Source organism: Pseudoliparis swirei, chromosome 9, assembly GCF_029220125.1.
Source record: "Pseudoliparis swirei isolate HS2019 ecotype Mariana Trench chromosome 9, NWPU_hadal_v1, whole genome shotgun sequence".
NCBI lineage: Eukaryota > Metazoa > Chordata > Actinopteri > Perciformes > Liparidae > Pseudoliparis > Pseudoliparis swirei.
In genome coordinates, this window is record NC_079396.1 from 20,318,330 (window position 1) to 20,331,231 (window position 12,902).

At 44.4% G+C, this 12,902-nt stretch overlaps 2 protein-coding genes across 2 annotated transcripts; both read right to left on the bottom strand.

The window, feature by feature from the left end:
• Positions 1–1,068: 1,068 nt before the first annotated feature.
• Positions 1,069–10,011, bottom strand: mfsd2al2 (major facilitator superfamily domain containing 2a-like 2). The gene is made up of 15 exons (XM_056424072.1): positions 10,006–10,011; positions 9,416–9,481; positions 7,914–8,090; positions 7,676–7,800; positions 7,438–7,570; positions 6,894–6,972; positions 5,929–6,095; positions 4,848–4,938; positions 4,609–4,730; positions 4,362–4,445; positions 4,150–4,233; positions 3,950–4,062; positions 2,741–2,884; positions 2,482–2,658; positions 1,069–1,804 (listed from the first exon to the last, which is right to left on the bottom strand). Exons 1-15 carry the CDS (start codon positions 10,009–10,011, stop codon positions 1,456–1,458), a joined length of 1,917 nt encoding a protein of 638 aa, XP_056280047.1. The 3' UTR covers positions 1,069–1,455.
• Positions 9,774–12,772, bottom strand: fam110a (family with sequence similarity 110 member A). Its single transcript, XM_056422723.1, has 2 exons — positions 12,588–12,772; positions 9,774–11,407 (listed from the first exon to the last, which is right to left on the bottom strand). The coding sequence occupies exon 2, from the start codon at positions 11,255–11,257 to the stop codon at positions 10,013–10,015; it is 1,245 nt and encodes a 414-aa protein (XP_056278698.1). The 5' UTR covers positions 11,258–11,407; positions 12,588–12,772; the 3' UTR covers positions 9,774–10,012.
• Positions 12,773–12,902: the final 130 nt, after the last annotated feature.

Here is a 12,902-nt window from a genome sequence, read left to right on the forward strand (position 1 = left end):
AATACGTCAAGTGGTGAATGTTCTTAGGTGCGCCTTTAATTGTTTTTTGAATGACAAATTATTACTCATGTGAGTTAAACGAGGAGGTAGTAAGTTCCAAGCGGTAATTGCACGATAGATAACAGTACGTTTGAGGAGGTTAGTTCTTGGGGTTGGCGGTATCAAGGGTTGTTTGGAGTTTTTCCAGATCTGAGGTCCTGGGACAGGGATGTCTATGTGTACAGATTGTAAAGCACTCTTGAGGCAAATTTGTAATTTGTGAGAATGGGCTAGACAAAATAAATTGAACTGAATTGAATACCACCACTCTAACCACTGTTGTGTAAGAGACTAGCACCGTTCCTTTGCTTTTCATGATCTATTTGTGCTACAAGTACTATTACTCATAGTAATTGAAGTCCAGCTGGGCCATGAGCACCGACTGGAGGGTAATTGACCTCATACTGTGTATGGGTGAGGGTGGACGGCGATAAAAGCATAAACTCACCACAATAATCCGCCTGTCCAATCTACTCCCACACATGAACCTTTCACTATTTGTAATGTGAGTGTATACATGACAAATACATCTCAAGAGAGACAGACAAACCATAATTTCCCCCCATTTTATACAGTAATGTTTCCAGCACTTTCCTTGCAAGTTCAGACATTGATTTTCACATTGGGAAACATTTTTTTTAAATACACTTTTTGTGCCCAGGCCGAAATGTATCATGTCTGTCTGTATTGGGTAATCCTTTTGAACTGAAAGCTGATGAAAATGTTTGAATCAATGACCGGCAACTGTATAAACGAAACCAATTTTTCCAAGCTTGGTGTTAAAAGAAAGAAAAAAGCTCCTAATGCAACTTTCAAGCATGCGTTGCAAACATTGACAACAAGAGTAGTTTACTTACAATTTAGAAGATACTATAACATAAAAAGGCAACATAAATCAAAATAAATAAAGGTCAAAAAGAATAAACTTTTTAGAAAGCACTAAACAAACAGTTAAAATTAAGTTAAAAAACAATTGATTAAGGAACGCTTTCAAGAGATATGATAAAATCCAGAAGGAATATTCATAGAAATGATTATACTTTTATTAATACTTTTTATGACAGCAAAAAAACAGTAAAAACATTAACTGGAGTGTTTCTTTACCAATCAGTATTAAAAATGTAGCCCTCCATACAATCCTGGATAAATTGTTACGATGAGTACTATTACAGAGCTGTTCATTTCCAGATTGCATGATCCAGAAAAAGCAAATGTCCATTCAGATGAAGTTAATATGAACCTCAATCTAGATGCCCCCGTAAAATTATATATTAGTAAAACATGTTTCGATTTGGAGCAGAAAGAAAAATTCCTCTCAAGTCAGTGGATTTCACGAAAATATGTGGAGAATAAAAAGAGTCATCATGCCATAAATATAACATGTGTGTACGCTGAACATGAAGCGATGATATCTGACTATACCCAGGACATTTTGGATCTCACATGTGACCCTCGTCTAGAGGAAGGCCCGGGATCATTCTCAGGCTCATTTCTGCCCAATGCATCTTCTCCTGAGTGCTGGAGTGAGCCGAGTCTCTGCTTATGACACGGAGGATTTACATTGGACTGGAGAAACGACTCTGGCCCACTGTATTCTCCAGCGGGGCTCTTTGATACTGAGCACATCCTATCACAGCCGGGTGAGGAATTTGACTTGTACAACGTGTTTGTCTTCGGGTTATTGTGTGAAGTCGCTCTATGGGGCTGCAGAACTGATGGCTGCGTTGCGTTTTCTCTTGGGTCCGATGATGATGTGGCTTCTGGGCTATAGATGAAGAATAAAAAGACACATAATAATGACTAAGACTATAGAATCAAAAAATTTATGTGTATTACGATAAATTGGTGATAAGAGTGATATGAGTGATAAGAGCATTTGCCTATAAATTACAAAAGCAGCTTGTGACTAACTCTCGGATAGAAAATTAACAAGCATATATCCCAAAAATACTATTTAATATATATTTGGACTTGAAATACATGCAGATATAACAAGGCTGCTATTTAAAATCTTCCTCCCTGTGAACTTGAACTAACTGCTACGAAACGTCTTCTGGGCCAGTTGGGAGCAGCAACCAAGTTGTGAACACAACAATGACAAATCATCACCTATTAAGTTGATACGGTAAACCTTTTGGCAAAAAGTTGCTTATTTACATATCCAGCAAAATGCGGAGCAACATTATCATTTAGAGACGTTTTTCTGTCCAGCTGAGATATTTGCTCTGTTCTATCTCTGTTTTTGGTCTCTACAGCTGCTTAGCAAAATATCTGGTAGGTCGGGTGATAAAACGCTGTAGATTCATCACTACTTTCTCATTGTCATTTAATACATTGTTTATATGAAAATATCTATTCTCACATTAACTTTTAAGACAACAGTTCAGGAGCCATTTGTGGATTTTTGGAGAGGATAATTCTCCCCAAAAGCCATGCACTTACTGAATTGGGGTCAGTTGTTCCTGATGCTGCAAACATTGCCTCTCATTGATTGGATAGGAGCGAAAAAAGACCATCCCTATCAGCAAAAGTGCGATAGGAACTGGCGAGAACAGCACAATCAGAGCCGTCACCACTCCGTCGCCATGGTTACAGGCACCTGCTCTGTAGCCCACAAAACTGTATACGAGAAGAAACCACAACGTGACGGTCCAACAGACGTACTTAACACATAAAGTGAGTGGAGGGAAGGTGGACTTACTGTAATGTCATGGTTGAGACGCCAACGGACAGGCCGCCTGCCAGCTTGCTGCAGAAGGCATAATAAGAGAAAAACATGGGCTCCATGTCTCTGCAGGAGGGGTGTCTGGCAGCAAAGTCGTCCACCACATCTGGGAGCATAGACCTGATACAGAACAAGCTGACATGTGTCATACAGGGTTCTTACACATTTTGACCAATGGATTTCCATGACTTTAAACCAAATTTCCATGACCAAACTGAAATCTCGGTATAAACATGAAAAATGTAGAAAATGTGGCGTATTCAATTCAGTTTATTTGTATAGCCCAATTTCACAAATTACAAATTTGTCTCGGAGTGCTTTACAATCTGTACACATAGACATCCCTGCCCCAAAACCTCACATCGGACCAGGAAAAACTCCCAAATAACCCTTCAGGGGGAAAAAAAGGGAAGAAACCTGCAGGAGAGCAACAGAGGAGGATCCCTCTCCAGGATGGACAGATGCAATAGATGTAATGTGTACAGAAGGACAGATTTAGAGTTAAAATACATTCAATGAATATGACAGAGTGTATGAATAGTTCATAGTAGGCATATTCCACGATGGAGACCTCCACGATCCATCAGGCAGATGGCGGTGGGGAGGAGGAGTGGGCGGAGTCTCAACAGTGGGCGGAGTCTCAACAGGACAGTGGCGTAGTCAGGAGCAGGAATTCCACGACCCAGACCTCGATGATCCATCAGGCAGATAGGATCTATGTCGTCTCATAGGGTCCGATGACCCCATGAGACGTGAAGTCAAAAGGACTCCGGGGAGAAAGCAGAGTTAGTATTGAGAGCGTAAACCGGCTTATATTTTAAGCGTCTTTCTTTAAAAAACAAATTCATTATTTCAAACTCGGCCGAAATAAACACGTGATTATGACACATTTCCATGACTTTTCCAAAACTTTTATGATTTAAGTTTTTTCCATGACTTTTCCAGGCCTGGAAATGACCATCTTAAAATTCCATGACTTTTCCAGGTTTTTCATGACCGTACGGACCTTGGTCATATCAATACCACCACTTCAATGTAGATGAGGAGAACTGAACTGATTGTTCGCATAATCAGGACCAGCCAGGGTCAGGTAGAGGCGGCGTGAATTATTCATGTGCATAACATTCAGGTTTGATTAGATCTGACGGGCCCGTCTTGGTGTGTCCTCGCTGGGAGCTGACTCACCACGGTAGCAGGAACATGGTTGCCACGCTGAATCCCATTAGAACGCACATCATCATGAAGACTGGCAGGTTACTGGGAACACAGGCAACTATAATAACTGCTGGGATGTAGAGCTGGAGAGACAGAAACAGGCCTTACATAATAGGAGACTGAAGGTGTGGGAAATAACTCTCATCATTCAGGGATGTGTGATTTCTTACTGATATGCCGATGTAAGCGGTGGCCTTTTTTCCTATTCTCAGAAGAACTTTTTGCCACAGAGGAACTGCTACCGAGGCAGAAACCTACAAAAATATAGAGACCTCTTTAATAAAAATGTTAAATGTCTCATCTTTTGTAGGTCATTCAAAAGGATTTTGAAATAGTTTGCATAAAACATCTTTGTTTGTGATTGTAGTAGGTTCCATTTTACCAGCAGAACCAGTAGGAGGTGCTGGAACTGGGCTCCCAGCCCAGCTGCATGGCTGCAAAAAAGGGCAAAATTACCCAAGGACATCTAAGATAAAAGAAATACGTGACATGAAATAAATATATATATATAATTATGGTTGAACCACTGCTCTGCTAACCATTAAATAGGTGCATGCATTAAAAAATAAATGCATTACTTATAGCTAATTTTCATTAGAGTAAAGGTTTATAGGCTTGCAACACTGCACCTGAAAAGCGAGCGCAGTGAACACAAAGCCGAGCACCAGTCGTTGGAAAGGAATGTGACGTATCAGCATCTTCAGCGAGGTCACATAGGACGGTCGGACTTGGTCACCAGAGGGGAGAGGAGCTGCAAATAAAACCCAAATGGAATGTCAAGAAAGGGACGTGAAGTAGCCAGGGATGAGACTCAAATACTGACAATAAGAAAGAGAGAGATAAATAAATTAAGCATTGAATGACTCACCCCGCTGCTCCTTCACCCCGAGGAAGAGAACCAGGCTGCAGAGGAAAAACAAGGCACCCATGATCAGAGCTGAGGTCAGGAAAGCCTTTTGCTGGGGAGCAAAATACACAAATATAAATAAAGCACGATATTCTCCTGCAAACAGACATTATAAACTGTTAAATGATTATAAATGAACATTAAATAACCACAATATTCCCCATTGCTGAGATTTAGCTGCCTAGAGGAGAAGATTCCTGCCACTCATCCGTTCGTTAGCTCACGTTAAATATGAAGCTCGTGCTCGAGGCGGTTAACTAGTTTATTCATTCATTTTTATTTGCGAATAACATCATAAGCATTTCAGTGCTCAATTTTGTAACAATATAATGTCTTAATTTTTTAGATTAATGTCACTCTAAAGTGCATTGTATTGCCAATGGGGATATTCAGGCTCTAGCTCCCTTGTTTTTATGCTAAACTATTCTTCACTGGCTCCAACAGTTTTTTTATTAGCATACAAACTGACTGAAAGCAGCGAGCCTGACTCGGGTTGTAGGTGATAAAATCCCAATTTGTACTATTCAAACAAACAACAGATACAGTGTTAATTACTGAGTTTTAATGGTGCAAAAGGCAGAGCTACTAGTTTGATGCTATACTGCGCTAACTTAATCGTCACTGGCTCCAGCTTTACATTTAAGGGAGAAATACGAGAGTGGTTGTATTTTCTTATGTAACGCAGGGCTCTCAAGTGTCACGCATTGAGCGTGACACTCACGCATATCGGTCTTAAGTCACGCGCTCCCGCCACACATCGTATTTCTCACGCTGAAAAAAACTCTCGGCTATTTAATGTTTTAATGTGCCGATGGAAATGTCACTCTTGCCTGTCTTCAAAACTTGAGAGCCCTGGTAACGTTAACTCTAAACTAACTAAGGAAAGAAAGAGAATACACAACCACGCCTATGTCGTGCTCATTACAGGGAAACAATATCCCCCTGGGACCGTGCGAGGACAATGCCAACGCAATGCCGCTGGGCTGCGAAAGAAATGCGAGCGCTATCTCATTGTCAGCTGTTTTTTGAACATTTTATCTACCGTTTTCTGAAGTGGTGCAGCTTGTGGTGACGATGTGCTCTGGGCTACCGTCTCATGAGCCTGGCCCAGATGTTCACAGCTGTCTTGCTTTTCGGTGTTGTACACAGCGATCACTTGACCCTGCATTACGGACGCCAACAGCGTGGCCGCCATCTTCACACTCATTCCTGCCAAAGAAGGTCAGAGACGGGGACAAGAAGTACAGAAGTAGAGGAAGTAAGCGGTTCAAATGCTTTACTGAAGTCACGGTGGGCTCCAGGGAAACTACTCCACGACTGATCCTGTATTCAATACCTTACTGTAGTATAAAGTAAAAGTACTCTCTCTGCAGTGAATTGTTCCCGTCAGTGTATTTATCTTCGCATTGAAAATGCGGAAGGTTATGTTTTGATCGCCGTGTATTTATTTATTTATTTGTATGCATGTTATTCGCAAAACTCAAAAAGTATTGAACCGAATCGCATGAAATTTGGTGGGATGATTGGTTATTATCCGGGGACCATTTGATTAGATTTTGGGGTCAAAGGTCAAGGTCATGGAAAGGTCAACATCTTTTTTTTTATTACCATAGCACGATACATTTTTGTCCAATTGGCATGCAACTAATGCCAAAATGTTCATAATTCAACGCCCAATCTTGTGATATGCGAAGGTATGCACTCTACCGAGTGCCCATTCTAGTTTATATTTTGTTTTTGGATTACTTTTACAGCTGCATTGATGTGTATGTTGCATTTACCTGCTGTAGATGTGCTTTTAACTACCTAATATGCTGTTGGGTGGTTCAATCTACAGAAATGCTTCTGACTCGGGGTGGAGTACAATTATAACGCTGCATAAAAAGGGAAATATGAGTATCTCAAATTCATACAATATTCAAATTCATACAGTATTAGTTACAATCCAAACACTGAATGGGAGGGAGATCCTGGTCTACGTGTCCTTGTGATGATTGGTACTCTTACTGTAGGCCGTGGCAGAGTCTCTGTCTGTGTGATCTCCCCCGAGGAACATGCCGAGTGAGAGGTAGGGGACGTTGTAGCACTGTTAACGGACAACAGAGGAACACATGACACCCACTGACAGCCCGTGAGCAGGGTGAAACCCAGTAGCCATGGTGACGCAGCTTGGAGAAAAAGAGTGCGAAATTCTGTCACCATGGTGACATGAGGAAGATGAAGAGGGGAAAAAATTGACTGAAGCACGAGATGGTGGACGGATAATTAGGAAATGTGTTAAAGCAAAGAAAATGTTGTTGAAAGGAACACCTGTAAATGTACTGAATTTAAAATACAAACATCTTTTGATACTTTCACAGTATTTATAGAGCACTTAATTCTGCTTCATAGTAATAAAAAAAGTAATTTTTTAAAGGGGAAATCATTCTTTGGTGTTAAAGTCAAGTCAAATATTTCCCTCTGCGATTTAGTAAAGTAGAAAAAAATGGAAATATGCAAGTGGAGTGCAAGTACTTACTGAGCAAGATGTGCTCGTGACACACGGACTTACACTCATGAGGGTCTCGAACAGGCAGGCCGCTGTGAGGAACCGCAGCACGCCGAGGCCCTGAGACGTCGGGCCTTGTGGCACGACCCACAGCAGCAGATAGAACAGGATGCCAAACGGAGTGGAGAGAATCAGCCTGAGGGATAAACACGGTGGGCTCTGGTGGATACGGCGAATGACTGAATGAATCGCAGCCTAATTGAAGATGAAGTGTGTTCAACATGCGTCTCCGCCGACCAACCATGGCGTGAGTTTTCCGACGGGTGTCCAGTTACTGCGGCTCACCAGATATCCAACCAGAGGGTCGGTCACGGCATCCCAGGCCCGACTCACGAACAGAATCATGGACACGTATGAGGCCTCCATCTGTGAAACACGGAGGTGCTTCACTTTGACGTTAAGATAAGCACGTGTAGCGTGAAGAAATGCAGATCGTTTTTGTCAAGTCTCCGTTTGTGAGAACAGCTTTAAAATTGTACCTGCACGACATCCAGAAGAAAGATCTGCAGGGAAACATTTAAAGCTGCTGTTGTCATCTGATACGGGACCTCGCCCACAGCATAACACACCTTCCTGGCCAGAGGAATCCCCCCCGACCCCTGTGAAGACCAGAGGGAAGAACAGCCAGGAAGGTGGAACGGAAATATGTCTATGGTCTATTGAAAAAGATTTTAAAAATCAGAGCTCACACGCTTTTCACACAGCTGTCGAAGCGAGAGCGTGGGCTGCAGAACATTTCAGATTTCAAGTGAGATTTCTTCTGCTCACAATAAATAGTGTAAACGGTTTTCCCACTGAAGAGAACTCTTGGTTCTTTTGCGTTGCGAAGATATGCAGACATACAACACTTTTGACTCTATAATCAGTGTGAAGTTAGGTGAAGAGACAAACCAGGTAGGTTTAAAATGATAGTCTATGAATATCATGTGGATTTAGGTTTATATGAACCGAAATAATGTAAATTCACATTTATTTCATTCTTAAATATATGCTAATCTAGCGCAGGTTGTTTTTCATTTTGACTTTTATCGTATGAAAAGGTTTTAGAGGGAGAAATCTCCTTTTCGTTTTTTTCAAAAGGCCACAAAGGTTTTTTGTTTTGTTACATTTCAAATTGGGTTTTTGCTTCCAGCAAAGTAGAAATCCAGAAAACATGCAACAATATTGCCGAGATGGTTAAACAAAATAAAAAATACCATCATCTGAGAGACAAATACATGAAATAAGAATGTTAGCGGAGGTTATTACAAAAGACACCAACAACATCTACACTGAACAGATGAACTTGTGCCCATTTTTGTTTAATACAAACACATAAGTAGGGAAAAAACGAAGATATTTCACATCATATTCAATCTTTGAAACTTACCCTCTGCTGACCTTCGATGCAAGAGTTTCTATCTGTGGGCTGTTTGAATAACCGACTCTTTAATGTCTGTACTCGACTCACAAAACGATGAAGGAAACTCATGCTGAGGTGAATATGAATAACACCACATGCAGACGGACGGCTCTCTCCACCCACTCACACCTGAATTCAAGTCCCACTCGTTTGACACTGAACAACTCCTCCGTCTTTGTAAGACCGGCGCTGTAATCCAGCCCACCTGCTCGTACCGTACGGCAGGAATGTGAATGAGCGGGCTCTACAACAAAGATAATTGGAAAAGATGATTTATTAGTGAGGAATAATAATCATAATTGGACTTAATTAGTTAAGTTCGTGGAGTTTGGCTGCAGGTTTCAAATGCTGCAGCTGACTGGAATCACAAACACTGTGCTCTCCTTGATGTTCATGAATGCAACTTTTGGATACATTTCTAAGCATAGTGGCAATTTAAACAAAAGTCATTAAAAAATTGAAGTTGTAGTGTTACTATTTTTGTAAGTAGCAGCTCCTACTTCTGAGCTGGAGGCAGAAAGACCAGTTTAATTGGGACAGTCATTAAAAACCCGGATCCTCAGTCAGGACTGCTCTGACCTCTTGTGGAGCAGCAGTGAATCTCTCATCCATCAAATGAAGCCCGTGGATCCGGTTCTCCTCTCCCTGACAATTTCACAATAAGCAAAAGAGCTTCAAAAGCGATTTCACGCATCACGTACAATAATGAGGAGTTATAACATGGGCCGAGAATTAGTATGAAATCTAACTTTGATCGTGGGGAGTCACAGGAGAGATTGTTCTGATCACTCGAAGGAAGAATGTGTCTGTCGGCTTCTCTGAAAATAGAATCACTGACCGCCAAAGAAGAAGCTTTCATCATTCAGTCTTTAATTCTGTTTGTTTTCGTGACCAGAGACGACACTTTGACTCCCTCAGTATGAGACCCACAACAAGACAGGTTTTTTTAAATTTATTTTTTTACTTTCTCAGAGTTCAGTTTTTCCAACCACAAAAGAAAGTCAGAACATTTCAAATTTTGAAAATTAAAAAACAAACCAAGGGGACAAAAGAGAAATGAAATACTTGGCAGACTAATTGCATCCATCACATCAGTTTCATCATGGGACCCCATCACTCAATTTCGAGGATTTAAAAATGTCTATTTTCTAAATCTTATAGACATCTACCGCCATCTTATAAATTTGTGCTCTTACTTGCATTGTCTTTGGCCTGACGCAGTCCGTACAGCCATTTGATTACCCTTGCATTCTTCTCAATCACAGAAACACCGTAGGGAGCCCGCTCTGCAGCGTTGTCATCCTCCTCATCCTCTTCTTCACCAGAGCCTGCGCACTCGGACCCTGGAGCGCTCGCGCTGCAGAAACGGGCCATGGACACAATGTCAGAATTAGATCCGGTCAACTGAAGGTCTGCAGGGTCCAAACCACACAGGTTGAAGAAGCGCTCCAGCCCCGTCCCGGCTCGAGAGCACCGGTCACTCATGTCGGACTTGGAGCGGGACAGAGAGGGACGTTTCCTGGAGCTGGAGGAGGACAAACGGGTAATCGCTGGGGAGAGAGGGGGGAAAACCGGGAGGCTGGGGGGAGGCGGAGCGGGGGGGAGGGTTTCAGCTGGAGAGGAGGGAGGCTCGTCAGGTTTAGAAGGAGCAACAACAGGTTTCAGAGGGGACGGGCGTAGCGGCGTCCTGGTGTGGAAGAGACGCAGGTGTGACGTAGCCGGGCGGAGTGGCAACTTTGAGTGTAAAGGAATGGGCTGGAGGGGCTGCCGGATGTACTGAGGGGGTCTGCAGGGCGTCCTCGCGGGGCCGGCCTGAGGCTTGACGTCCACTCTTCGTACGGCCCCTGCAGCTGGAAACCCAGAAGAGCCGGGACTCTCCACCCGGGCGGGCCCCGAGGTTTTTAACCTCACCTTAGCTGGACTGGACCAGTCCGGACGAGGGGGTGGACACGGCCTTTCCTTCTTCTGTGGCGCCCCCACTGCCGGTGTGCGAGGGGAGCCGTGTGACACGGCGGCAGCGACCGGAGCTTTAGCGTCCTCCGAGTCGGCGGCGGCACCATCGGTCACGCCGTTGATCAGGTTACTCAGATGCTCCAAGTCGAGCTGAACTTCTTCCGGCTTCGTTTTCGTCTGGGTGGTCGTCTTCCTGGTGGGCCGCAGAGCGGAGGCGGGGCTCTGCTGAGGGGCGCCCACCTCAGGGGGCCGGACCGGCTGCTGTTTAGACAGAGCCGCCCGACTCTTGACGTATTTAGCCTTGTCTGCTTCCAGCCTCTCCACCGCGCTCTGCGTTGGTCTGCCTGCCACTGCCTTGAACTGCCGGTAGAAGTCCGGCCCCACTGGCCCTTTGGGCCGCAGACGTGGGGGTGTCGCAGCAGTCCTTGCCGGTTGTCTCACTGGGTGTGGGAGAGTCTCCAAAGGCATTTTGTAAAACTAGTCGTTGCAGCTGTCCTTGTGCACAGCCGTTCGCAGCTTTTTCTTTGGCCACCCGGAAAAAGATCTCCCGGTTCTGCAGAAATGGAGATGTAAACTCAGCATCTCAGAGGAGCGCTACTTCCCAGACATTTGGACTTCCTGGGGAAAAGTGACACATCAGTCAGGACACAAGACGGCTCAATAATGAACTCAAAAGAACAGTCAATAAAACCTTTACCTTAAAGGACAAGCAAGTGTCTTCTTCAGACACTTGTCGTCAGACTGTCGTACAAACAGGACACAGCCATAAAGACACGTCCACCCATAAACCCTCCCCTGTCTTAAAGACTGCAGCCAATCACCCGCTGGAAGCCTTCTCCATCTCACAAGTTCATTGGCTGCCGGCACCGGCGGATCCGAACAAACTACCCTCATCCATCTCTACGTAAACAAACACACAATACAATTGACACTTCATTTTCAGTCAGTAGAAGGCCCGTGAAAAGAGTGGCTGAAGTGTGTGTGTGTGTGTGTGTGTGTGTGTGACGGGGAGGTGCAGCAGGACAGCTGTCAACAAGCTATAGTCTGGAGGCAAGACAGAGCACATCACACCCACAGCTGCTATGGGAACAATGGCTCCCCATCTTTAAATACAGCAGCCAGTTGTCAGGGTTTGCAGCGGGCTTCTTCCTAAACTACGAGCCTCTGTAAGTTAAGTCAAGTCATAACAACGGGGTTCAACTTGGCATCCCTCTTCGTGTTCAGTGATAAGCCTCGAACTTTGGTGAAGGTCACAATAATGAAGGTGATAAGGTCGGCATTTCCTGCACTTCTTTATATACTTAAGACACTGTTGGAATAAGTTGGCCAGTCACATTCTCGACATATTTGCCATTCCAGTCTGAAACCAGGCCAAACTCCTGCTGACAGAGCTGTGGACCTCTCCTGAGCCTCCTCTTCTTCACCTGAAGTCTCCACACGTTTGAAGTAGAGACCACCAGCACCATGACACGGATCATTAACAGGGCCGCCGGCGGCTGGCGTGTTACTACAAAGCGAAGAGGAATGTCGAGAGCTGAGTCAGACTGACTAAAATAGAGCCACTAATTGAATGTTTCTGCCAACCACGTTGTGCCGCTGAGAGAACGTGACACGCAAGGAGCGAAGCAGGAAGACACAGGAGCACAACGGGGGGAGGGGGGGGCGGAGGGCAGGGCAGGTAAACAAAAGAAAACGTCCCACATGAACTTTGAGGCCTCCGCCAAGTCTTGTCCCGACACGCTCAGCTCCGCTTCGATGAAGGTGTGGGTGTTAGCTCTCAAAAGACAGTTTCTCGTACCTGTGGCGCCTTTTCTACAGAAGACTCTCCGTCACGGTCCCTGCTGACCTGCCGGGCCTCTCTTTAGCTTCTCGGTCGCCCAGAGAAGTGGCTGCGCGGTCCCTTCAGAGCAGAATGTGTGCGCTGGTGTTTGAAATGAGTCGCAGCGGCTCCGGACGAACCTGTTTGACAACTCATGTGCGCTCCTCCTGAGCCCGCCCCCTCTCGCCGATTGGTCCGATGGCTCTCCTGCAACGAAACAATCTGGCCTCATTTCGGTCACGTGACCCCGCCTTTGTTTTGTGCCTGCTGGCTAGATGATAAGGAGTCATAGCT

Bases quoted from the DNA above. Each gene is read 5' to 3' on its own strand.
- fam110a (XM_056422723.1), bottom strand. From the start codon at position 11,257: ATGCCTTTGGAGACTCTCCCACACCCAGTGAGACAACCGGCAAGGACT.
- mfsd2al2 (XM_056424072.1), bottom strand. The intron at 6,973-7,437 runs GTAAGTCCGTGT...GTCCGTTAACAG, and splicing joins TGTTCGAGACCCTCATGAGT to TGCTACAACGTCCCCTACCT. The intron at 4,939-5,928 runs GTAGATAAAATG...TTTGCTCCCCAG, and splicing joins CTGCACCACTTCAGAAAACG to CAAAAGGCTTTCCTGACCTC.